The sequence below is a fragment of the Megalobrama amblycephala genome, linkage group LG1 (assembly GCF_018812025.1).
Source record: "Megalobrama amblycephala isolate DHTTF-2021 linkage group LG1, ASM1881202v1, whole genome shotgun sequence".
NCBI lineage: Eukaryota > Metazoa > Chordata > Actinopteri > Cypriniformes > Xenocyprididae > Megalobrama > Megalobrama amblycephala.
The window spans coordinates 42,359,880-42,385,818 of record NC_063044.1 but is presented as its reverse complement, the minus strand read 5'-3'; the positions used below and the strand labels follow the sequence as shown (position 1 = coordinate 42,385,818).

Genomic DNA, 25,939 nt, shown 5'->3' with positions numbered 1-25,939 from the left:
AGCTCCTACTTAGTAGGGTCTAACCTAGAACAATAGTGACTACCAGCGACACAAGTGTACGTTGACTGGCTGAAGGCATGCCATATGAAAAACCGGCACCCGCCATTTTTAAAAAGTTTACATATACTTACTCCACGAACATGGAAAACAGCGGTAGATGGGTCGACGCTGAAGTCTAGACACTTCTCAACCTTTACGCATGGAGTTGCTGACATTGTTGAATGCTGTGCTTAAATGACGTCGCTGTCAGCCAGCTTACATCACTTCAGAGGTCCTACTGGCGGCGCAAATGCAACCAGGAAAATGGCCTTGAAAATGTGGTTCTTGGGGGGACCACCCTGGTGGCTAGTTCCTATAAATGACTTCCTATCACTACCCGGTGCAAAAGCCTCTAATGAAAAGTCCTTTTAAAAATTCATAGTGTGAAGAATATTTTAATGATCTAAAGTACTATTTTACATTCTAAAGAACCTATTTTGTAATGGAAAGGTTCCACTGCTGTTAAAGTTTCTTCTTGGAATCATATGGTGCTTTTGATGTCTTGGCTCGGCTTACTTTTCCACTGCAAGTTAGTACCGCTTCAAAGTGGGTAGGATTATAGACTTATCGTTATAGTTGCATCGCCTCTACTGCCATGGATTCGCACCTCGTCTACTGGCCATGATACAGCCATTTCTTTTTTCAAGTTGCGTGAGATGGTCGTTTACAGCAAGTAGTTTTAATAAGTCGTGCGAACAACTGATACTGCTGTGGCTGTTGCTGACTATTTAAATCTAGCGTGTTTGGCGTCTCGTGTCGCAAGTCCAATGACGCTGGTAGTGGCGATTCTTTCTGGAATCTTGGCGATTCTCGCTCGGAATCTCAACCGAGGTGGTACTATAAAAAGTACCAGGTACTAGGTATTGTAAACAGTGGAAACCCCCCCAAAAGTGAGCCGTACCAAGCAGTGGAAAAGCGCCAATATATGCCAGTAAAGTACTAATATTTTTAAGAGTGTACTTTTAACTGTTTCTCCTTATGACTTCCCTGAACCTTTTCTGTGTGCAGGCAGTGAAATTGCTGCATTACCTGTTTGATGATCACAGTCTTCACCGCATAGCACCACACTAACCGGGATTTAATCCATAATAGGTACCTAGTGGTGAATATTTAGCTTTCTATAATTCACATCAATGTGATTTATCGACATTTATCTTTTTTTTTTTTTTTTAATAACAATTTTAAAGAAATGAAAAGATTGATTTAATCTTACTTGTGGACAAAACACTTACTTAATGTTAAGTTGCATATTAGCATTCAGCAACTGATGATTCATAAGCACATGAGGGGAATAAGACAAAACACTCGAGCCAGGTTAAAGATCAAAAATTATTTAATTCCCATGATGACAAAAATAATTCCATGAATTCTGTAAACCATTGCATAACTGCTGTAGTGTAGACAAGTGTTAACAATTTTAAATGATACACTACAAGAAAAAGATTATGCATTATAAATAATACCATCTTAAGTAATTCTAGTGAAGAAAAACCTCTCTGGCCTTGCACGGCATAAAAACGTACAACTATTCCATAAAGAAGCCTCCATAACTTAAACACACAACTCCCAGTAAATGTTTTAAGGTCTTGTGTTGACAACACATACACAAAGTATTATATTGACAGCAAATTGTATAGTATTTCAACACTAATTAGAATATAAGCTGTTCTATATATTGATGCATACTGTACCAAAATAAGGGATATGTTTCTTCCTCACAATATAAATGTTTTCCTCATTTTGACTTTTGAGCTAATAAATCTGTGAGTTGCAGTTTCCTTTGAAAATTGGACATCTCTCTCTATTCTACAGTTCTCCTGTAAAACCCTGAGAAAAATACATCTCATATTTCCATCAAATTGTTACATGGATAAATACACAAACTTGAAAACTGCAATTGTTTAACTTATAAATTTATTTGTAATGTAATGTATCGCAATTCACAAAACTAGTGCTACATCATTATAGATTAACTGTTCTCTAAGTTATTCCAGTGACCCATTTTAAATCTAATTTGAATGGTACATTCAATATTCAGGGATTTAATGTTCGAATAACCGTAACATTAATTATAGGGAACAGTGGTTCCAAAAATTCTGGCATCTTTTTTCTTATTATTATTTTAGCCTCTTACAAAAGTTTACTATTGTAATTGTTACCCCACCCCCCTTCCCTCCCCTGGCTAATTTGCTAAATTTAACCAGTTTCATATGTAATACGTATATACAAGATTGCATAAATCCTTAGGTTCAATAAATCACACTACTGATAGAGAACAAAATTAGAAAAACAAACAAATGAACAAAAGAAATCCACAAGAATGCAAAAAGAAATGAAGAAATGATTATTTCCACTGCAGAGCATTATGGTAAATTTCCAATACATTAATTTACACATTGCTAAACAAGAGTCCTTGGTGCTTCTTTAAATACAGATGCCTGGTCTTACATCAATGTTAAATGGTCATCTTCAGTTACAGTTGGTATTAAAATGGCTGATGCAGACAGAGGGGCTTTAGAAAGATCATGCTGTGGACTAAAAGATTACCATCTGCCATTATTATAAATTTTGTACAGAAAAATCACTGTTAAGCAAACCAATAACACAGAAAATCAGTCCGAAGTCCAAACTTGGAACGACTAGATTTTATAACAATTCCACATTAATTTTGTCATACTTCATAAACTGTTCAGATGAGCTGCTACTTTTAACACCCTTGGTAGAGAATATCATTGCAAAACACCTTAACTGTTCCTGACTTTCAACATGAGTAAGTATTTCTCTATCAGAATCACTTATTACTCAAAGTGAAACGTTCAAAGGCATGGCAGAGTAATTATGTATTATTAATACACTGGTCTGTAGAAAGTCTGTGACAGGACTCTCGTGCATTGAGAAATACAGATTTAAAATGTCCCAAGGCACTAAAATTCGGCTCATTTCGTAAGCTGGGCTTACCCATTTGTTCAATGAAAAATACTTTCAATGTGGTTTTATTAAAAGGCACAAATTTGTTCCAAAGAGACTTGATCCTTCTAAGATTTAACAATATTATCAAGCAGAATGACTGGTCGTGAATCAGACATTTAAGTGCAGGTCTACATTTTTTTTTTTTTTTTTTGCTATGTTGAACAATTATATTTTTTTATTTATTCATTACTATAACAACATGCAAATGTAACTAGGCCAAAAAGTGAGGTTTAAGGCTAGGAATATTTGAAAATTTTTATAGAAATGTAACCCAATGTCTGTCTCAGCCATTTCAACTAGCATGAGCAAGGGACCCATTTTACATCACAATCAAATAAGTTCTACACAGCCATGGTAGACAACATTTGACAATACAATAATAGACTTCAAGAAGAAAACAAAAAAAAAGTTAAAAGATTTTCTATTTCATATTCAAATTCTGAAGAATCCCAACTAAACAGACAGAAAAACAAACACCAGTCAAATGGAAACTAAAGAAAGCACCTTGCGGGCCGAGATACTCTTTTAAATTCCTGACAGTATACAAGTAGTGCACAACAACTAATGTTTCAAAACTGATTTCAGAATTTTACAAGCAAGTACTATTTGTATAAAAAAGAAATAATATATACTTCAAATAAGCACTAATCCATATGGCCACTTAAGAATATTAACACAAATATTCATTCATTACTATGACATTCCTTCACTGTAGATTACAGCCAATTCAATACTATGTTATCATTTTTACTGAGAAATTGAACAACAAAAAAAAAAAAAAGAAAAGAAAAAAAAAAAGAAACACAATCTTTATATTAAGTTAAAGAATTGTGATTCATTAGGATTTTTTGAATGCACATTATGTAAATAAGGTACTAGGTTTGGTCATTTTTTTCTAACTATTTCCTCAAAATGTTAAAATGAAAATGCAGTTATAAAATTGAAGTGAGAACTAAGAATAGTAAAGGTCTTTGGTAGAAACTACAAAAATGGGCATTCAGTCCATTAATATTGTCAGCAAAAGCAGTTGGCATAGTTGTCCTGTCAAATTAAACATTGAAAAACTGACATAGTAATTGTACACCACTTCAATTGAACTTTGAAACAAGTATAAACTACAATACCACTTTGGTTCATTTGAGTAAAGTCCACATTTGATTTGACCGCACTCTTAATTTGTGAAATAAATGTCGTGTGAATTCTTACACATTAACCACATTTTATAGTTCAACAAAACCCTATGTTATGGTCCAATAACCAAATAATGGAACTAATTCCTCAACAAAGTGACACGTCTGCAAAGCTCTTGAACACTTGAGTGTTAGAAACATCACATCCAGAGCTCCTTTGATCCATTTCAACCTATCTACGTCAACCTCCGTACGAACGAGAACATGTCTTTGCTAATCGAACTAGAAAAGATAAGCACATAGTCAATGCATTAAAAAATATTTTTGAATACTTTGAGCGCTCGACTGTGATGCCTGACCAACAACTGGATAAGTCTGCTCAATACATTTGGCAGTGTGATCTAGAGCTTCAGCTGGTTAACAAAAGTTACACACTGACACATGCAGTGACAAATCAGTCAAAAACATGAGCTACATACAGACCTTGTGGATTTAGATACAATGCAAGAAAGAAAGCAGAGAGAAATCATATATACACTGTCTTTGCCTTGTGAAGCTGAAAGAAAGAAAAAGAAAGAGGGTCTGGACAATTAGATCCTCAATAACCATCCCTTTTGAAGTAAACTGTTTATCCCGGTTTCATAAGAAAAAGAACTTGCACCTTTGTGTACCTGACAATTTACCGCACAAACTCGTTGGTGTAAATATGAAAGGAACAGGAAAAAAAAAAAAAAAAAAAAAAAAAGTTTCAGATAACACAGTAGCAGGTCATTTCAATTAGATTACCTAAGCACATTACACTGTCGAATTTGGATACGAAAAAACACTAACGATTTCTGTCTGTAAACACTACAGAGCACTACAATTCTACACATTTCAATAAACAGAAATGTACTAAGCCAGTTTTTGCAATCAAAGAAACACACAAACATTTCCTGATTTGAATATCCCTACACATTTAAATTAAGGATGATTCAACATTTCTAACGATAATGAAGCTGCACCCAAAAAGCACCATCGTTAATGAAGAAGAGGGAACGATTGTTTAGCTGAACCTCAAGAGCTCAGGCACCGACCAGGGTGAAGTCTCTCGGAAATACGCTAGTACTGAATTGGGCTCCGATAATATGGTACTACTGAAAAATACATACTTTGCAGAACTTTGCACAAGCTGATGGGTTTTGTACTACAATCCTAAACTCTTCACAGATGCTTCGAATGTTTGTAAGGCAAGGCACTTAAGAGGGAGTGGCCAGGAATCAGATATATGTTCTGACATATCTGAAAGGCTGAAGTCCAAAAAAAACAAAAAAATAACTGTGTTGCTGAGGACTTCAGAACACATGTGCTCATTTAACAACTACATAATGTATATCTAAATAGTCACTATAAGACGGAGAAATCGGTTTACTAAATGCCTTAGCATACAGTATGTGCCTTACTGATATTACAGCTGCTGGTTATGCCTAAAATGCATTCAAAGTTTGCACTTATTTGATTGAAAAATTTAAGTAACAATGAAAGTAATATTAACTACTATTTAGTACTATTTTATATGAAAACTAACAAGTTATATACACTATACCATGATTTAACAGTAAGAAAAAAATGAAATATTCTATTATGTTTCACAGTACACACAAAAGCTTCATACTTTAGCATATTTGGGGAAAAAAAAATATAAATCTTAGAAAAAAGAAAAAACAACTACAAAAGCAGCTTAAAGCAAAATTTCTATAAAAAAAAAAAAAAAAATACCCTCAGACAAATTTCCAAGTCAACAAAGTGCTTTTAACAAGAAATGAATCCTCTTCATACAGCTAGTAGCAACAGTGGCGTCGGACCGATGATTTTGTTGCTAACAGTCAAATCAGGGCCAACTGACTAAAAATGCCAAGGGGAAATTGTTTAATGCTTTATGAAAATTGATAAAAATCTAGCTTGTACAGAACAGGTATTGCATTTAAGTACTTGTATCAGTCAAACACCACTTAGATTCTAATAAATCAAATCAATTGAATCACTATATGAAATACTGAAACAAAAAAAACAAAAAAATGCTATTTAGAAACTGTAAGCATAATAATAATAATAATAATAATAATAATAATAATAATATTATGTATTAGTAGTTCTTCAAAGGGCTAAATCATTAAATAGTACCTTGGATAGCTGTACATCACCACTTCAATATTTTCGTCTTACAGTAAGGACATTCCGTTTTACCAGACGCACAGTTCTGACAAAGTACATAATGTTGGCAAGGCTGCAGGACAATGGAACGATCATGCTTTTGGCAAACTATACATTTCTTTGACTGAAGCTGATATATTACCTGTGTTGAGAAAAAGAAGAGTTAACATCAGTCACACTCTGACAGATTTAATGCAGTGCGTCATGCATGACTGACTCGTGTAGATGTTAAACCGTGTTGCCGTCTAGTTGACGAGAAGAGTACGACGGTCTACTTAGAGTGTGTGTAAATGTGACATGGTGGCGTATGTGTGTTGGGACCTGGTCCTTCTTACCCCGTCTATGAGGTCTAGGTCAGAGCGCAGCTGGCTCTGGATGGAGCGGAGCTTTGGCAGAGGGAGCTGGTCCAGCTCGCCGTAGCTGCGCAGGAGAGGCGTGTTGGGGGAGCGACACAAAACGTCAAAGTCTCCCTGCAGTTCCTTCAGCTTGCGCTCGGTGTCCTCTCGCTTCTGCTCTGCCAGCTGCCGCTCCGCCTCTGCCGATTTAGCTTGTTCTTTCGCTTCGTGAGCGTCTTTCTGCCACGCTTCACAGGCCTATAAGAGGTGCGTTTTAATGAGACGTTCCATCTGATTACAATGACTAAACCGATTCTACACCTTTGGGCCTGTTTCAAGCTGCAAAGCTAAAGGAGTGCTGCAGGTATGACATTTTTATAGGTCAAAACGTGGAAACGAGTTCGCATTTTATCACTTCTGGTTCCATCGCCCCAAAGTAAATGTGTTTTTTTAATGGGTTTTTGGTTAAATGCCTGAAATAAGGTCTGTGGCGAACACAAGCTCAAGATATTTTTAGGTTTAAACTACCTAAATACATACATACATACATACAATAGGTCATTAAATACATCCGTAATACCTCCCATAAAGCTTTAAAGTAGGGCTGCACGATTAATCGAAATTAACCCGAAATAGTGGTTAAACCATTTGGCTTTTAAAGTGCAATTATGAAAGCGCAAAGGATGTGATCAGTAGTAAATGCAGCTCCATCTGAAAGCACTGCGAGTTTGAGCCGCTTATAAAGTGCATTTGAAAAAGCAACATGCGTCAAACATCTCTGGTCCAACAAAAGACAACATTAATAACATGTTTTTACTTCAAACTAACTTCATAATGTCAGTTGAGTGTTTGAAAACATATTATTTCATAGTATTCTATACAGTGATAAAGGCTATGTCGATTAGCATTGCATTATAAATATACTTTATTATCATGAAAATACCTGAGAAGACTTGAAGTCGTCAGATAAACTATATATTGTTATATTCGTGTGTTAATTAGTCATGTTTAATCAAAGCATTTCAATCTTGTTTATTCTGCTACAGTGATGGTATGATACTTATAGGGATTTCCTATAATTACGTGTATTATCGTACTCCTGAGGGGCATTTTTGGAGTTTCTGCACGAGAGCGCCCTCTGGCTTTCAGATGGAGCAGCAATTAGCCGTACTTCACTGACAAGCTGCGCATAAAAAAATACGCAGCCAATTGCCAAATCGCATGAGGTTTAATTTTCGATTAATTATGCAGCCCTACTTTAAAGGTTGGTGGGGACATTAAACATTATCACACCGAACAGGTAAACTCATCTACTCTCTAGTCTGCTTTTACGGCCTTATTGTGTTTATAATTATGCTCTTGCAACTATTCGAACTCAAACTTTCAGGGAAAAAGCTTTTAAATAAAGACTGAAAGAGTTGTCGGAAGCTTAATGGTGGTGATGTTGAAGCATGCGAGTAGTTCATTTATAGCCTACATTTAGCTTTTTACTTCTGGCTATTGAATTTAGGCTTCAAAATTCATAAAAGTGGTGTTCATTATGTGAAGATTATCAGGTAAGAATCATAAACTTTTGTTGGTCACAGAGCTTCTTTAGTAATCCTAAAGCCAATGGAAAAAATCCTATTGGGTTTTTGTTGAGGGAACCAGGGCCTACAAAAATACATTACTGCAGCACTCAATAGCTTGAGGTGTCACTGTAAGAAATGGCATCAATAAGCAAAGCAGTGTCAGACTCTATTTTCTACAATAAAACTGGGCATGAATCTCTGAGAGACAACCTACAGAAAACCTAAATGGCTGCTTGACAAAAGGAATCACTCATTTCACGAGGCCCATAATAAAGCAAACACATCTGACCTGTTTGACTTGGTGCCAGGCCTCCTCCCATTGCTTTATCTTGCGCTTGGCTTCATCCAGTTCTCGGAGGAGCCGGCCGATGTCTGCGCTGCTGGAGCCGACCGTGCTGGAAGTAAGGCTGCTGAACACTGGAGACGGGCTGGGAGAGAAGCTGCCACTCATAAAGTCCCATATACTCCCTGCTCCGCCATTCAGACCTAAGCCAAAACATTATTATATCAACTCAAATATTCATGAGACTGTGATCATACTCAAAAGTTTGGAAAAATAATAGCCTCAGCCTCAGATGGCACGCCCACGGACCACCTGATGCATAGTGCACACACCACACACACAAAAAAAGTTTCAATCTGTTTAGCTGGCTGCTACACAACTTTCACATTTTTTATCAGTCTGTTGGGCGCAAACAGAGATTTACTGTTGGATTTGCCAAAGTTTTGTTTAAAGCTGTTATTTTTATGAAAATGAGATGAACACAATTTATTCCTCTTTGTTTTTATGTAAAAACAGTACAAAAAAACAAAACAAAAAAACGTTACTTTAGGAAAGACTGACCACTACGGAAGAGGATTAGGGCCAAGCAATAATAAAAAAATAAAACCATCTCGAGATTAAACTCGTTAAATTTCGAGGAAAAAGTCGAGATAAAATGTTGAGAATAAAGTCATTAAATTATGAGAAAAAAACTTCTTAAATTCCGAGAAAAAAGTTGTTAAATTACGAGAATAAACTTGTTAAATTTCGAGTAATAAAGTTAATAAAGTCATTAAATTATGAGTTTATTGTCAAAATTTTATCTCGACTTTCTCAAAATTTAACAAGTTTTTTCCTCGTAATTTAATGACTTTATTCTCAACATTTTATTTCAACTTTTTTTCTCATAATTTGACAAGTTTTTTCTTGTAATTTAATGATTTTATTCTCAACATTTTATTTAGACTTTTTTCTCATATTTAACGAGTTTTTTCTCAACATTTTATTTAGACTTTTTTCTCGTAATTTAATGAGTTTATTCTCAACATTTTATCTCGACTTTTTTCTTGAAATTTAACTAGTTTTTTCTCGAAATTTAATAACTTTAATCTCGAGATGGTTTTATTTTTTATTATTGCTTGGCCCTAATCCTCTTCCGTAGACCACAAAGTCAGTCCTAAAATGCATTTTTTTTTTTGCTACAACTTTGTTCTGGATATTATTGTGATATCAGATATTTGACATTTCCTACCTTTATCATGCATAATGTCAGGCAAAAATTAATAAATAGCAAAAAAAAAAACAACAAAAAAAACTTCAGGAAGGATGCATTAAATTGATCAAAAGCGATAGTAAAAACATTTATATTTTATAGATTTCTATTTCAAATAAATAAGTTCTTTCAAACTTTCTATTCATCAAATAATTTTGATGTTTCCACAAAATATTTACTCACTAAAATATTTTTCAACACTGATAATAATCAAATATTTCTTATCATATCAGAATGATTTCTGAAGGATCATGTGACTGAAGACTGGAGTAATGATGCTGAAAATTCAGCTTTGATCACAGGAATAAATTACGTTTTAAAATTATATAAACATAGAAAACAGTTATTTTAAAAACTGTAAAAATATTTCACAATGTTTTTGTTTTTACTGTATTTTTTAAACAAATAAATGCAGCCTTAAGAGACTTCTTTAAAAAACATTACTATTCTTCTACTATTCTTCAGTGGTAGTTTTTGGCCCTTCTCATCTTGAATATGACGATCTCCAAACCTTACAGTTCTCACCTAAGGAGTTCTGTGTAGACGTGGGTGTTCCTAGAAGGCCATGCTCGGTTTTAACAGGTGGTGCCTGTGGCTGGCTCTGCTGGGAGGCCATTCCAGTGAGGAGAGACTGGGACAGGGATTGAGACAGCGAGCTGAGCGGGGAGGCGGATAGAGACGACGAGGAATGCAGAGAGGAAGACCGAGCCAGAGAGCCAGGAATATTGACAGGAGCAGAGCCTCCTAATAACCTCTGATCTATGGTGGAAAACAAGTGTTTAATCATTAACAGCATCATATACCCAGTACAAGCCAAAACAAGCAAAAACTAAACAACAATAAAGTCTTACTTGTTAAACCAAGGCCATTGTTGTCCTGGTCCTCCAGCTCTTTGTCGAGGGAGGCAACATTGATGTCACTAAAATTTAGGTCAAGTGCAGATCCTAAGAGCAAGAACAGTGGTGCGATTCAATATTTTTGCATAATGGATACAAAACACAAGCTACTTAATGAGACAATACTGCATAAAGCTATTAATGATGTTTTTTTTAAACTCCAATAGAAACAGAAGGCTTGATGATTTAGTTATCCATCCTGCAACACAATTCATTTCAGTTCACATCAACTCACAGGCTATAATAAGCATACATCAAATGCTGTGTTTGGGTAAATGCCATACATTTAGCTTGAATTAGCTCAGAAGAAAAGGCAGACATGAAGGCAAAAGCACTTACCATCTACTCAGCTCTGTGCTGCTGAGTCATTGCTGCTGCTGCTAGGGAGCTTTAGTGGACTCACTGACTTATGGCTAATGCATTGCCACAAATACGCTTCCTTCGACTTCACTAAACGCTCGGCATTTATCTGCACTGCCTTATCTGGGCTGAGTCCGTCTCGTGTACTTTTAGATGTAGCGCTTGGCTAGACTGCTCTAAGACAAAAGAGTGCTGGAGAGGACCTTACCTATTACTGACTCCACAGTATTGCTGCCTGGATAGAAAGGCGTGGCTTTTGCATTCATGGTTGATAAAGTGGTGGGTGACGAACTGTCAGATCCGATACTGGAGGCCAAGCTGGACGTGATGCTTGATGTAATGCTGGACGCTAGCGGGTTCACCACTGAGAACACACCGCCGTGAGCCTGTGAATCAGTCGTGACATGGCACAATGTCAAATAAGACTGTCCACGATGAAAAGAAGGAAAGATCTAGTTTAAAACACAAGTGACAAGTTAGAAATGTACTCTTTGTATTCATGTTGGTTTAATAAGGTTTTCAAGTGTAAATGAATAATGTTTTTCAAACAGTAATAAGCACCAAATTAAGCAGTTTTGCTCTTTATTAAAACAAATAATAATAAAAAGATTATGCCAAACTACTTAACATTATTAAGCCTTTTTTCCCTTGAAGACAGTTGTATCACCCTGACATTTCTGCCTTAATGTTCTTTGCTTTTAATTTACTATTTTACTACCTATATTTCTTTCTTTTCTTTCTTTCTTTCTTTCTTTCTTTCTTTCTTTCTTTCTTTCTTTCAGGTGTAACATTTGGTAGCACTTTATTTTACAGTAACACCGTAAAATAATGTGTAACCTTACATTTTAATCCACTGTTATAGTATTTTTATACTATTAGTATTATTATTACTATTATTATTTTTAGGTTTTAGAAATATATAATATTAGTCAATTTAGCTTCCATTTATTTATAAGTTTTAGTTTTAGTAGTTTTATAACTTATACTTGTTTATTTAAGTTTACTGCCAAGGCAACATTTCATTCAAATTTTTAGGAGTTTCATATATTTATAGTTTATTTTTAGCTTTATTTCAATTAACGAAAGTTTTAGTTAGCAATAACAACAGTTTTAAACATCAGCTGTTTCCATCACCCTGTTTTTTTGTTTTTTTTTTAAAGTTATATTTAAGGGCTTTTTGTGCCTTTATTCGGAGAGGAAAGTAGAGAGCAGACAGGAAAGCACTGGGTGGGATCGGCAAAGGACCTCGAGACGGGAATCGAACTCGGGTCGCCATGAACGCATTTGTGCCATATGTCGGCACGCTAACCACTAGGCTATCGGCGCCGACACCATCACCCTGTTTTTATGCGCATTTTAAAGAAGCACATTAGAAACAAGTGAAGAAAACGGCAAATTTAAAAATAAATAATAATAATAATAATTAATTCTCAAAAAAGTTGAGTTAATGCGAATAATGGGAGATGGAAACGCATTTGCCAAATAAATTCTGACGTAGCAAACATTAAACCCATGTGCCTAATCGGTAGGGCTGGGACAATACATTGATTCGTGATACAAAGAATCTGGAGCGATTCTGATATTTTCCAGTGTATCGCGATTCTCTCTCGAATCGATTCTAAGCTTAGTTTTTAAACAGCAGATGGCACTGCGTGCTTTAGAAACACCCATACTCTGCTTGCGTCCATTTCCTTTACACACACCACTTAAACCTAAAATAATTCATAAAGTTCGAAAAGGTTGAAGCATTAATCTTGCATCATAACAGCATTCTGAGCCGAGGTTCAAGTATATTTAACCACTTACATGACTCCGCCAAACACACGAGTGCTCTCCAGCACTCTTCTTCATGAGCATTTGGGTGTGCGGTTAAAAACTAGCTTAGAGCGCCATCTGTTGTTAAAAACTAAGCTCAGAATCGATTAGAGAGAGAAAATATCAGAATCGATCCAGAATCATTATATCGCGAATTGCGAATCGAGAACTGACGTATTGTCCCAGCCCTACTAATCAGATGGATTTGGATGGAAACCCAGCTAGTTACATTAAAAAAAAAAAAAATCTGCAAATACAATACTTTTTATGCCATTATGTTCAGATGATATGTAATGTTATATCGTTTCTTGGAAATGAGGATGAAAACATGATAACCTGCTCCACTGCTCTAACCACTTCATGTCTTTGCTTGCAATCCTTGCATGTAAGGTTGTAAAATGAGTGAATATGAGGACTAGGTTGCTTTACCTGTTTGTCTTGGTCCATTAACTTTTGATTATTTTCCCCAGACTGGCTCTTCTGGTTCTTTGCCTGAAATCAGATAACACATCCTTTCATGTGACCTGATGTTGTTAAGGCAACCAGGGGTGTTATTACGTAGGCAATTGCTACCTGCTCAGGAAAAGACGACCAAAAAAAAAAAAAGTACGCCCTTCTGTGGTTTAAAGATGTGTGTTACAGTATACCATGACAGCATGCTTTGTTTTGATATTTTATGATGACCACAACGTTTGTGTGGCCTCTGGGTGTCGTTCACACGTTACTACAACATTGAAATTTATAGTTTACACCTCAGAACATGAACGATAAATGGACAGAATAAACAAGTTCACGTGGCGTTTCAAAAGTCAAAGTATTAATACCTGTGCACACAATGATACCACACCCTCAATCTCAAAGACTGGAATGAAATTTTCGAGAACAACAACAACTGAATAATGACAACTAAAGACAAGTGATTTTCATTTGACAACAAATCAATGAAAAACACAACAGAAAAGTGGTGAAATGAAAATGACCAAAGGGCAAATAAATCAAAGTGAAGCTTGCAGTATGTGTCATGCCTGCAGTCCTGCAGGAGATCCCTTTAGAAAGGGCTAGAGAAAACGGTCATGTGTACCTGATCCTCCCGTTCAAAACCCGGAGCTTTGGGATAGTTAGACGTCGGAGAGGAAACACTGGACGTGGTGGACTCTGAACATAAGCTACCATTAGTAAAGCATTTTGGCCTGCCGATGGGTCCAATTGGGGACAAAGAACTGTTGCTCCCTGAGCTTTGGTGTTACAGTCGGACTATTAGAGCATGATACCTGAAGGAGAAAAGCACAAATGAGCTTAAAAAAAAAAATGTGGGTTTGGAGCCAGCCAAATAGGTGATTTTTCGTTGTTGATTGGGTGGATGTAGATGTGAGAGGATTTAGCTCACAATAATAGAAAAATAGCTCAATCAAGTCTAATTTTTGGTGTAAGAAGCATTTGAGAAGAAAGCCCTGATTTGAATTTGAGATATTCTCGCTTTCCAACACAGACTGCAATAAGTAGAAATGAATGCAAAGAAAACAAAATGAAACACTGCTGAAATGAAAGAAAACTGCTTCCTAAAGGATCTTTCTCTACCACAGATGTAAGACAGATGCAAGACAGGTGTGAGAAGGTGAACGCAAACATACGTTTCCTGTCTGGCCGTTGTTACTCGCGCTGCTGGTGATGGAATTCGTGTTGGCGCTCCACTCGTTGATTGGACACTCTGGATATTGCTGGGAGCCCAGCTTGGACTGAGAGCCCGACTGCATTGCTGAGAGCAACGTGTTCATGGTCTCCTCTGTGGAAGGAATTCCTTCAGACACACACACAAATATTCTTTAGAGTCGTGAACTTAGGGCTGCACAATTTTGAAAAAAAAGGGAAAAAAGTTCTGGTAAAATTGCAATTAAAAAAAAAAAAGTCCAGGTTTTTGTATGGCAGCACAATTTGGCCAAAAATTTTAGATTACATATCAATATCATTATAAAATAATAAAATAATTACTACTAAATAAAAATAATAAAATAAAAATATGACCATTTTCCTGTAAAAATACAAGAACAGTTTTTAAGAAAAATATAATAATAATAAATTTGATTTTACATTACTGCAAAATTTAAATACTAATATTTATGGCTGTCTTAATTTCTTAAATTTTCAAACAGTAAACCACCAAGGTTTCATTTTTGCACAAAACCACAACAGTGTGTTTATCAGTGCTTATCATAACAAGTTTGGTTAACACATTTTGCTTTCCAAACTGCATGCTAACCAAGCCGTCTGAGACAAAGAAAACACTGGATCATGAGCTGCTTGCATGTAAATTATACATTTAAGTACTGAGTAACATTAACTAACAACATGTACTTACTATAGGGTTAGAGGATAGGATTAGGTTTTGGTTTACTGTTAGTTGCATGTCATTATGCATAATTGTATTACTATAATAAAACGTATAGTAATATGTTATTACTATAGTAAGTACATGTAAAAAGGACACTATTACCTAATTGTTTAATTAAGTTACAGTCTTTGCGATTTGATAATCGCACTAAGCCATTTCGATTTTATTTCGATGAATCTTGCAGCCATACCTGAACTACATGAAATCACTGCATATCAGGTATTTAATAACTACAACACACAAGCACAGTGAAATCAGTCATCCTTATAATCATGCTTACTTTCCACATGTGCAAAAGCACAGAATGGTCCCCTTGGGCAGTATCCAGTTTGCCTCATGTCGTTGCATTTAGTAGATTTGTAAATCTTGAAACGGACATAAAAGTTGGTGAGATAAAGAAAATAACGTCAATCAAATAAATGCAAAGTCACTCATTCAAGTTCAACGTTGTGCGTGTCGCAGTCTCACCTCTGGGTGGAACTGCTGTTCGGTGCGAGAGTGGCAGTACTGACAGCTGTCCCCACTCTCACACTTGGAGGGTTCGCCCCATTCATCACCGTGCTTTACACTCGGGCAGGGCGTCGACCTGCCAAGAGGGATTCAGTTTTATGTTGAATCCAACAGGGATTGGGTGTCATGTTAATTAAAAATAGTGAGGCACAGAAATTAGTTTTTTCTTTAAAGTTCTCCTCTTGATATTTCAGCCAAACAAATTTTACATATTGCTACTCTAGCATAATGTTTGGTCACAATAAAGTGTGTCCTGTTGTAGTTTATCCACATTGTGTGAATGAAACAGACATTGACACAGTCAAAACGAGTCATCAAAGCAGCTGATTTGGTCAATGACTCTGGCTCTCTGAAATATTTGGTTGCCTATATATAAGTGGTGTAACAGTACATGTATTAAACTAAAGTGACCATTTTTCCTATTGTACTAAAATCATACTGAACCATGACCCCAAAACCGGCATACATACTGAACTGTGACTTCTGTGTATCGTTACATCATTACACCCCTTTTATATATATATATATATATATATATATATATATATATATATATATATATAGGTATATATATAGGTGACACGTGTGTCATTTTTTTTGTTTGGGAATATTTGCTTTGCAATTGAAGTGATTCTGCCTCACCTGTATTTGAACTTTCTGGGATTTCTTCTCCTATCTCTGCTGTTGTGATAGTGGGGACAGGCATAGCCCTGCCTGCATAGACGTGGAGGCTTGGTGCACTGCTCAGTTTTGTAGTTGGCCAAAACAAAATTGGTGTCTGCAAAAAAGGGCAACAGAAACTGAATATGAGTGACCTGATTGAATACAGTGTCATTTTGTACCCACTGCCACTGAAACCTGTAACCATTACCACTGATATCAGTTTCATTTTATTCCTGTTATACTGGGCTGGCATTGGTGCGAGAAGTTTTTGTCACCTTGCCAACGTGGGTCCTCATTTAGGGTCTTCTCAATCATGGCCTGGCTGGCCAGCACACCCGGCTGCAGGTCAGGAATTCCCTCCCCGGATCCCAACTGGCCGTTCTGCAGAGCTTCCTGTGCCTGGATCTCTCTGTAAACATAATTATACAAGTCAGCCCACCCATTCAGAAGCACCACCAAAAAAAATCACCCAAGATTGGTTTTGATGCAACAGCTATTTCCACATAGATGTTGCTAGGCAACTGCTGAGATAGCACATTTCTTGTTATTTAATGACTGGTAAGCCACATTTCCAGGCCAGAATCAAACCGTTTGCGGCTATGCTTGTGCAGACTGCTCGGCAATGCAAGAGTAATTGATGTCATTAGTAAAACAACAAATAAGGTACATTTTTGCAAATTAGATTAAGCACCCTAATAGGTGCTAGCTGGCTGCTCACTTATGAATTGAATACTTATGCAAATACCTATGGAGGTGCTAATCAACTGAAAATGTCTTCAGCTTCAGCTTTTGCAAATCAAAGTAATTGTCATAAAACAATGTCAAGCGCAAATTGCTGTTACTTTGGGATTCACAGCTTTTACAATAGTTGGGGGTTGGGTATCCTGGCAGAAATCGCCTTTTAAAAACAGGAATTTGAGAGCCACAAGGCAAAGAACTTCCTTTTCTGACTGCTGTCCTTTAGTGTAAAGATTTCTTCTACTCTAAAGGCTCTCCGTTCACACCAAGACGAATATTCGGTGTGATAAACATTTGAATTCGAATGGCCGGCTGTTAACGAACCTGTTCAGACAGACACAAACATTTGCATGTGAAAGATCTCTTTTCTGTTGCACTGATTCACACTTTTAGTCACAGATCCACTAGTTATGTTTCCATTCAAAGTTGCAAATTTAACTTCTGCACAAAACTGGAATATCGCATTAAACACTGGTGATAAAAGCAGCAATTCCATCCCATCATGTGTTCAAGAGAACAAAATCGCAACTTCACGGGAAACTGGAGCAAAATATTTGTAATAAAAATGAAAGTTGCTGCCATCGGAGAAGCCACTGTGCCTCTTTTTTCTTACATCATAAATGACGTGCATCTCAGATCGTGCAGACGAACCGTAATAAACGCTGTGATGCTATCTTGCGTTCGGATGCTGGTGTTTGTGAATGCAATCACATGAGACGCTTCTGTGAGGGAATTAAACCAAATCATTCTGATGACAGACTTTGGCTCAGAAATTTGAGATGCTGTGCGATGAGATTGTTCACTGGTTAGACCAGTTAGAGGATGTGTTTTTGTTTTTATGCAGTAAATGGGTTTCCATCGCAGTTTATGCGTAGCTTCTTAATGGATACATTTTTTTCTTAATTTTTAGAATTTTTGCACATCTTGGCGTTTCCGTCCAGCGTTTTTTATACGATATGTCAAAATGCACATAAAAGTAGGTGGATGGAAACTACGACTTTGTTCATGAATAGACTATCTTGCTAGGCGACAGTGAAAATTGTAACGCTTCGGCCCAGATAACGCTAGTTAAATCAATGGAATGAAAGAGCTTGCAGGCAAAAAGTCTGTATTCCATTAGTTTAATGGCACAGGTACACAGGAACGCGCTCCTCTCATACATGAGAGATTGACTCTTTCTTAGCGTTCCAAATAAAAGTAAAGCAAAAATGTACAACAAGATAGGAGAGCACAGTTATCATCTACTGTGGTTCTTATCACACAGTCATGTAATTATTTGATAAAAACCATAACAAATGCAAAAATCTTGAATGGCTGTTTAAAAACGTGTAAATACTGCTGGACTTTCTTTCATCTCTGTGATAAGCGGGTGTTAGAAACGGAAAGTTGCATATTGCTTTTGTGTACCAGAGTAACTGGGGTATTTTCTGATTTGCTGTAAGCGCCATCTACTATTAGAGTGTGAATCTGTATTTACATTCAGCCCGTCATGCCGATTTTTACGCATGTGAAAAATATAATTAAAATTAATAAAATTAAAAGGTGCAATAGGTGATTCTCTCTACAGAAACATTTTTTTGTTATACAGGTTGAAAGTTTCCTCATATCCTGATAGCAATCACTATGTTAAACGGTCTAAATGTATTTTAATAAATATATATCGTCTGTGAAAAGTGCAGGACTATAAAATGTGCATACATTCTTCTTTATATTCGGTCTGAATGAAATAATACGATGTCTTCTACCTGCCTGTCAGCAGGTTTTTACATACCCTCGCGCACCCTGTTTGAGCAGACATCATATGTCATCAGCGCTTTTCAAGCTACGCAGAGTTTATACAGACAGACCGACCTCAGTTTCCACTGAATCAAAACAATGAACTTATGCTGCATTCACACCATAACTACTGTAATTAAGAGATGGCAACCCGTGACGTTCTAACCGGAGCTGTTCAGTCAGAATCGGGATTATGCGTTTCCATGTCAACAGTATCAACACTGAAATTAATCTGCAGCAGTCAAGTACAAGCTCTCTAAAGTTATCTACGTTCATTATTATTGTAATGTTATGTGCTTTGAGACATGAGGTAGTTTAACGCCGTCTGTGTGTGCGCACTCATGCTTTTTGGAGGAGGCGTGGCTTTGGACAGCGATTTGCAGGGAGGGTGGGATCGTATGCTTTCAATGCTAGCAGACTAACGCTAGCATTTCCCAGATCACCTACTGCACCTTTAAAATGACATTAATTGCTTTGTATGTAGAAAAATCCCTCATTTACACACAAGTCAAGGGACACTTTTGCACCTTTGCAAAAGACACACAGAGAGGGAAAAGACTGACCTGATATCATAAACCGGTGGCCGAAGGTCATGTGGTCCATGAGCGAAGGCGCAGTGGAGGCCGTTCTTCACACAATGTCCACGGGCATCTGTCTCATGAATGCAGGTGCCGGTCTTGTAGTAGCGTAAATGGTACTTGCGCTCTGTGTCACCGGTGGTCCGGTGTAAATAAGGGCAACTGTGAGGAGAAAAGCACCGGCTCATCAGTATAAATGCTGAATGAAGAAATACATTCTGATACTTTAAACAATAATAATAAGTAATGTGAAAAGATAATAAAAGATAAAGAGATGCTGGATTTTGTTGTTACTAAAAAGACTATACGATTGTGTTGAAACTGCATTTACCTGCCATACAACTATTTCTAACATACCACAATGTGAGACAGAGTGAGATATAAACAGACAACAAAACTTTTTCATTGCTATGACAGAGTGGGAAGAATGTGTGGAAGCATGTGCGAGAAACTCCTTTTATTCCCAGCGCTGCAACTGCAAACTACACTATAAATAGTACTAAATCTACTTCTATTTCCAGAGGCAAAATGAGTTTGATTAGAGTAAACGAAGTACACTTGCTGTCGCTGTTAAAATATGTAATTAAATTACTGCTTGTCTTAATAAGGTTGTTTCTTGTTTTCACATGGGAACATATGCACAATGTTTTAAAATGATTACTGTAACTATATTTAATTATCAACAATTATTATAGCTATATTAAAATTCATCAACAAATATATTTGAACAGTTTTTCTTGTCACTTAAATATATGTTAAATGTACCATGTCATATAAAGAGACATTAAGAGCAACAAGCACCAATGTCACTGCCAAGCTCTTTCACAACTTTAAAACAGTCAAACACTTGCGAAATACTTCCCGGCTGGAAGTTGTTTTGCAAGATATGTTGGTATAAAGTGGATATACTTTATATTACATGGCATGACATGATGAAATATATGTGTATTCTTGGTGCTGTTCACGGATAACTGCACTTTATAGTTTTAAAATGCATTAAAAATGACTGAAACATAAGTAATGGATATTGCTGAAACATGGCAACACAAAGCAAATGATCAGATTAGGAGAACCAGATATGTATAAGAAATATGCATTTAATTTTTAAGACAGGATTTAAGGCACACAGAAAATGGGGCTGTGACAGTCCAAACAGCAGCCCAGAGGAGAGCAGATTTATGCTGAAAATGCTACATACCCAATAATCTTCTCAAATATAGCAACTGCATCTTGTTCAGGTAGCAACAGTAACTATGGCAACAGCGATGAAGTCACCATAAGACGGCTGCTACTGGATGAATGAATGTGTGATGTATGCCTACACTGAAACTATGTGACATACATTTTGATTCGGCAAATACACAGGGGAAAAAAAAAAAATCATTTTCGTAATTATTTAACCATTTACATAAGAGCTTCATTTCAGCAAGTCAGTCAGAGCAAAAAGTGCATCAAAAGACAAAGAATCATAACAATAATCCAGTGACCTTCAGTTCAGGTGTAGGTAAAGAAAAAAAAAATACAAAAAATTGTGGTTTGAATCAGATTTGAAGATTCTTTCTGTAATTAAACCAAACATTATTTTACTAATGATTGTACATCCTTAATCTGTATATCATAACATGTTTTATTGGTGTTACACAATATACAGGGACCATATAGGCTATCTGCTAATATTATAAATATTATGGTAAATGGTATTGTTCAATATGTAATATTTAAAAAAATGATCCTTATTTCTGCATATTTTTTTATATTCTTCCTTGCTTTTTCTTTTAAGGTTCAACATTAGATTATGGCTAATATTTAAAGGGACAGTTCACCCATAAATGAAAATGATCCCATGAATATCTCACCCTTAAGCCATCCTATGTGTATATGACTTTCTTCTTTCAGACAAACACAATCCGAGATACATTTAAGAGCATCCTGGCTCTTCTAAACTTTATAATGGGAGTGAATGAGGGGCAAGATTTTATCCATATTTATCCATATTTAAAACTTTATAAACTAAAATAAAATAACTAGTTTCCGGCAGATGACCGTATGCATACTGCGCAAGTCAACTTGCACCACATGAGTAACCCACTGACACGATGTATGACGCAGGATGTAGAAGTATCGTAAGCTTAAACGCCTCTCGTGGTTTAAACAAATAGGGCTGTACAAACAAACTCAAGCTCTTCTTCTCTTATACTGAAATCCTCCAACATTTCACTTGAAAAATTCTCATTTTAGACTTCTAATTTGTGACCGATGTTTTGTTCTATCCTCTGAGCTTCCGCGTTTGTCTTTATGTCATATGTCGGGTCAGAGGTCACTCTTCCGCCGCAAATCAATGCATACGGCCATCTGCCAGAAGCTAGTTATTATAGTTAAAAAAAGTTTTAAATATGGATATTTCTCTTACAAAAACCCATCGCTTCAGAAGGCCTTTATAAACCCTCTGGAGCCACCACGGGAGCTCAAGCGCTTTGGAAAGTAGGAGCGCGCTTTCCACGTGTTTTTAGATGCGATATGTGACCGGCCCTTTTAAGCAACTGTTCACTCAGAAATGCGTTATTGCATTGAAAAAATGAGACACGGGCAGTGGAATAGGAAAAAAGCAAAGTTATTAAACGCAAGTTTAACTTTTTTTTAACTTGACCGTAGCGTTTTAAGAATGCTGTTTCATGCGTGAGACGCTGCAAAAGATGCAAGACACGAGTGCAACAGCCAAACAATAAAAACAACAGAAAAAAATAGCGCTATGGAATTACTGAACTACTACTAATTAAGAACTACTGTATGTTTGATATTTCATGTTTGCATGATGGTGACAGGCTGAAAGCTGCTGTTATTTTCTGTTTTTACAAAGCATTTGCTGTTAATAATAGCCTATTAAAGATGATATTTATTGCCAGAAATATTTAGCATTTTTCTTATTTTAAATTATTTCTGAGTATATAGGATCTGTTTAAGATAAGTTTGTACAGCATTTGCCTTCATATTTAATGTAGAGATATTTAACAAATAAATCATTTGTTTTATATTTACACCATGTTGATCACTTTAGGTGTGTTGCACTTGGTAAATAACTTTTTTTTTTAACCAGATGGTTAATAAAGAGAATGTTACTTGAATCATATTGTAGTTAAGCTTTTAAGCTTACTAGTTAAACACAAATAAAAATATTAAAAAAAAACAGATTTTATTTTTGTCAAATTGCCCAGCCCTACCTATATGGTGCCCGTATATTGTGTAACACCAATAAAGACATGTTACGATAGAATGATTAAGGGTGTACAATTATTAGTAAAATAATGTTAGGTTTAATTACAGAAAGAATCTATAGTATATACCATCAAAAAGTTGACAGAGATGTCTCACAGGATTCAATGACTATCTCACAGCAAGATCAGAAATATTACAGCATTCCCAAAATCAAAACAAAGTTGCCATGCCATTGCAATATAAAATTACAGAATGCAATTACAGGGTTAGTTCACCCAAAAATGAAATTTCTGTCATTAATTACTCTCCCTCATGTCGTTCCACACCCGTAAGACCTTCATTCATCTTCAGAACACATATTAAGATATTTTTGTTGAAATCTGATGGTCAGTGAGGCCTGCATTCACAGCAATGACATTTCCTCTCTCAAGATCCATTAATGCACTAAAAACATATTTAAATCAGTTCATGTGACTATAGTGGTTCAATATTAATATTTTAAAGCGACAAGAATATTTTTTGTGCGCCAAAACAACAATATAGTGATGGGGTGATTTCAAAACACTGCTTCGGAGCTTTATGAATTGAATCAGTGAATCAGAGCGCCAAAGTCAGGAGATTTCAGCAGTTTAGCTGTTTTTAGGAGATCCGAAATCACTAATTCGAAACAAAAGATTCATAAAGCTCAGAAGCAGTGTTTTGAAATCGCCATCACTAGATATTGTTAAAAAGTCTTTATTTTGTATTTTTGGCGCACCAAAAATATTCTCGTCACTTTATAAATTTAATATTGAACAACTGTACTCACATGAACTGATTTAAATATGTTTTTAGTGCATTTATGGATCTTGAGAAAGGAAATGTCATTGCTCCCTAAGGAGGCCTCACTGAGCCATCGGATTTCAACAAAAATATCTCAATTTGTGTTCTGAAGATTAACGAAGGTCTTACGGGTGTGGAACGGCATGAGGGTGAGTAATAAATGACAGAAATTTCATTTTTGGGTGAACTAACCCTTTAAGTATCAGTAGCAGTAGTGACATGTGGACACTACAGTAATTATCCCATCATTTATACAGCCTTTGAGCTCTACTGTAGCACTACCTCAGCAAAGTTTAAATACAATTTCAACGAGTAAATAAGAAACTAACAAGTTAAAACACAAACAAACAGCACAGCACATACATATACATAGGGAGAGAGAGAGTAAAGTTCATAATTCCCCACAAAAGGATCAATAAATTATTTAGTGGACAATGTTGTCATTTCATTTTCAACAAAATATATAACTGGAGTAAATGCAGACCTGATGTGAGTTTGAAAGTCGGAGTTTAAATGTCCTCCGAACAAAGACTATAGCTTGCTGCTTTGAACACACTTGAGTTTTTATGAAGAGAGGGAATCGTAAACATTCATTGTAACAGCAACGGACCAATCAAAAACAGAGTACGTGCACCGGCGAGCCAATCACAAGCCAGAGAACAGGGGGCGTGTCTTTGTGTTCCCTGAGCTCAACACACAAGCAGCAAGAAACACCTCAGCCTGAGTGCAGACCTTCATTTCCAAACTGAGGCTACACTTTTCTGTTAACACACTGGGAACTGAGAGAGCCATCAGTGACAAGTGGAAGTGAAACTCGAGATAAACACACACACACACCGAAGGAAAGACGACACAAACAGCACGGGAGAAAGTCAATACCCCATATACACGGTGGAGTGAAACATTAACATAAAGTAAACACCATAGTGAATTTATGAGACACGGTCCGTGTTTGAAGATGAAGGAGGAGGAGGAGGCGTGTGCAACACAAAACAATCAAGACGATGAGTCAAAAACACTACAACATGCCCATGGCTAAAGGAAAGCCCCAGTGTCGTTTACAATCCACAGATCTGATCCAGAAACACCAGTGACGCACTTTATTACAAATACCGAAACAAAAACACATGTTCGTTTCGAGCAACACATGCATGTCTATGCAAAATAAACATGACTGCCGCGTGCATCATATTACAAAATGACTTCTCGACTGCAGCAAGCATACATAAAGAAAGAAAGAAAGTTACTTACTCGTCTCCATCGGGACATATCCCTGTTGTTTCATCATACTTGGTACAGTACACATCTGGGCTGTAATTAAAAGTCCCGTCTCTTCTCCGGATAGGTCTCCGTCTTCGCTGGTTGAGAAAATGCCAGTGGAAACACGTAAAGGGTCTGTGCTGTGTGCATTTGTGCTGCAAAAACAGTGGGCACTGCTCGGTCCTGAACTCCTTCAAATATCTAGGATCAAAACGGGAATAAAGCTTCATAAATCAGCCATACACTTCGCTTGAGTGATATAAACAAATCAGTAATGTCAAACTACGTTCAAAGTTTGGAGCTGTTGGAGTCTGTTACACTGCGTAGTTTACCTTTCTACCACAAAACTAGCCCTAGATAAATATTTTATATTACTTTTTAGCAACTATAAACATGTAATGTTAATTTCATGTGTTTATAAGCAGATAAATGGGAATTGAGTGCGTTAAAAATCCACTGTGAGCCATTTATCACTACAACATTAGAAGCTTACGCCAAGTACTCCGCGATTAGCGTTCAGAGTTACGCACAATCTTCGACGTACGTTCCATTCAAACCAACGGTGCGTACGCAGGGAAAAGAGCGTAGAGTAAGAAACACGGGCCGAGGAAGGAGGCGGATGCAGCTAACAAACCAGCCTGCTAGCTACATCTAGCGAGCGTCTCGACTCGCTCGCTCCTGTGCAGTGTACATGTCTTCAAGCTTTTTCACACAGGCAGGCTTTCGGCAAATAAAGCGAAGAGCACTTTCTTAAGTTTTTAATCGCACGCAGCGCGTTAATACGGAAAACAATGCAGTGTTTAGCGGAGATGAGATTGTTGATTTGATCAACATTGAGATTTGAGAGGCGCGTGCATTCGGAGGAATTTACAAAAGGAAAAGCACCATTTTAAAACGCACAGAGGGAAAGGAAACAGCACGCGTTACAAATGTAAATCCGACAGTCGGCTATCGGATAGCCATCACGTTCCGCGGAAACGCATTTTCGTCCATTCAGTGTTTACTTTACTTACGTATAGTGGGTTGGTTTCTCGGTTTGAGGAGAAGCGCTCGCCGCCGTTTTCGAAACCGACGGCATTTTCAGTCAAAACAATAATAGCGCGTGCGCGGGGACCCTCTCGTCTACTCATGCTCTCGCGCGCCGCT

The 25,939-nt window shown here is 36.7% G+C and overlaps 2 protein-coding genes across 5 annotated transcripts in view; one reads left to right on the top strand and one right to left on the bottom strand.

Annotated features, from left to right (window-relative positions):
* LOC125270275 (dynein axonemal assembly factor 8) overlaps positions 1 to 14,445 on the top strand; it is a 27,604-nt gene extending 13,159 nt beyond the window's left edge. For 2 of the 4 annotated variants that reach the window (XM_048193671.1, XM_048193699.1), the window contains exon 28: positions 1,048 to 1,375. In XM_048193671.1, the coding sequence (XP_048049628.1) occupies positions 1,048 to 1,110 (63 nt within the window). In that variant the 3' untranslated portion in view covers positions 1,111 to 1,375. Of the gene's footprint in view, positions 1 to 1,047; positions 1,376 to 10,238; positions 10,254 to 14,427 lie in introns of those variants that run through there. The other 2 variants (XM_048193690.1, XM_048193679.1) reach the window with 2 other exon arrangements.
* unkl (unk like zinc finger) lies at positions 1,355 to 25,939 on the bottom strand. The gene is given in 17 exon segments (XM_048193721.1): positions 1,355 to 6,474; positions 6,668 to 6,925; positions 8,528 to 8,724; positions 10,299 to 10,532; positions 10,625 to 10,717; positions 11,238 to 11,415; positions 13,274 to 13,336; positions 13,926 to 14,081; positions 14,083 to 14,115; positions 14,476 to 14,642; positions 15,514 to 15,598; positions 15,702 to 15,819; positions 16,386 to 16,521; positions 16,682 to 16,815; positions 19,484 to 19,660; positions 24,785 to 24,994; positions 25,807 to 25,939. Coding segments are annotated over 17 exon segments (2,460 nt in total). The 5' UTR covers positions 25,872 to 25,939; the 3' UTR covers positions 1,355 to 6,318.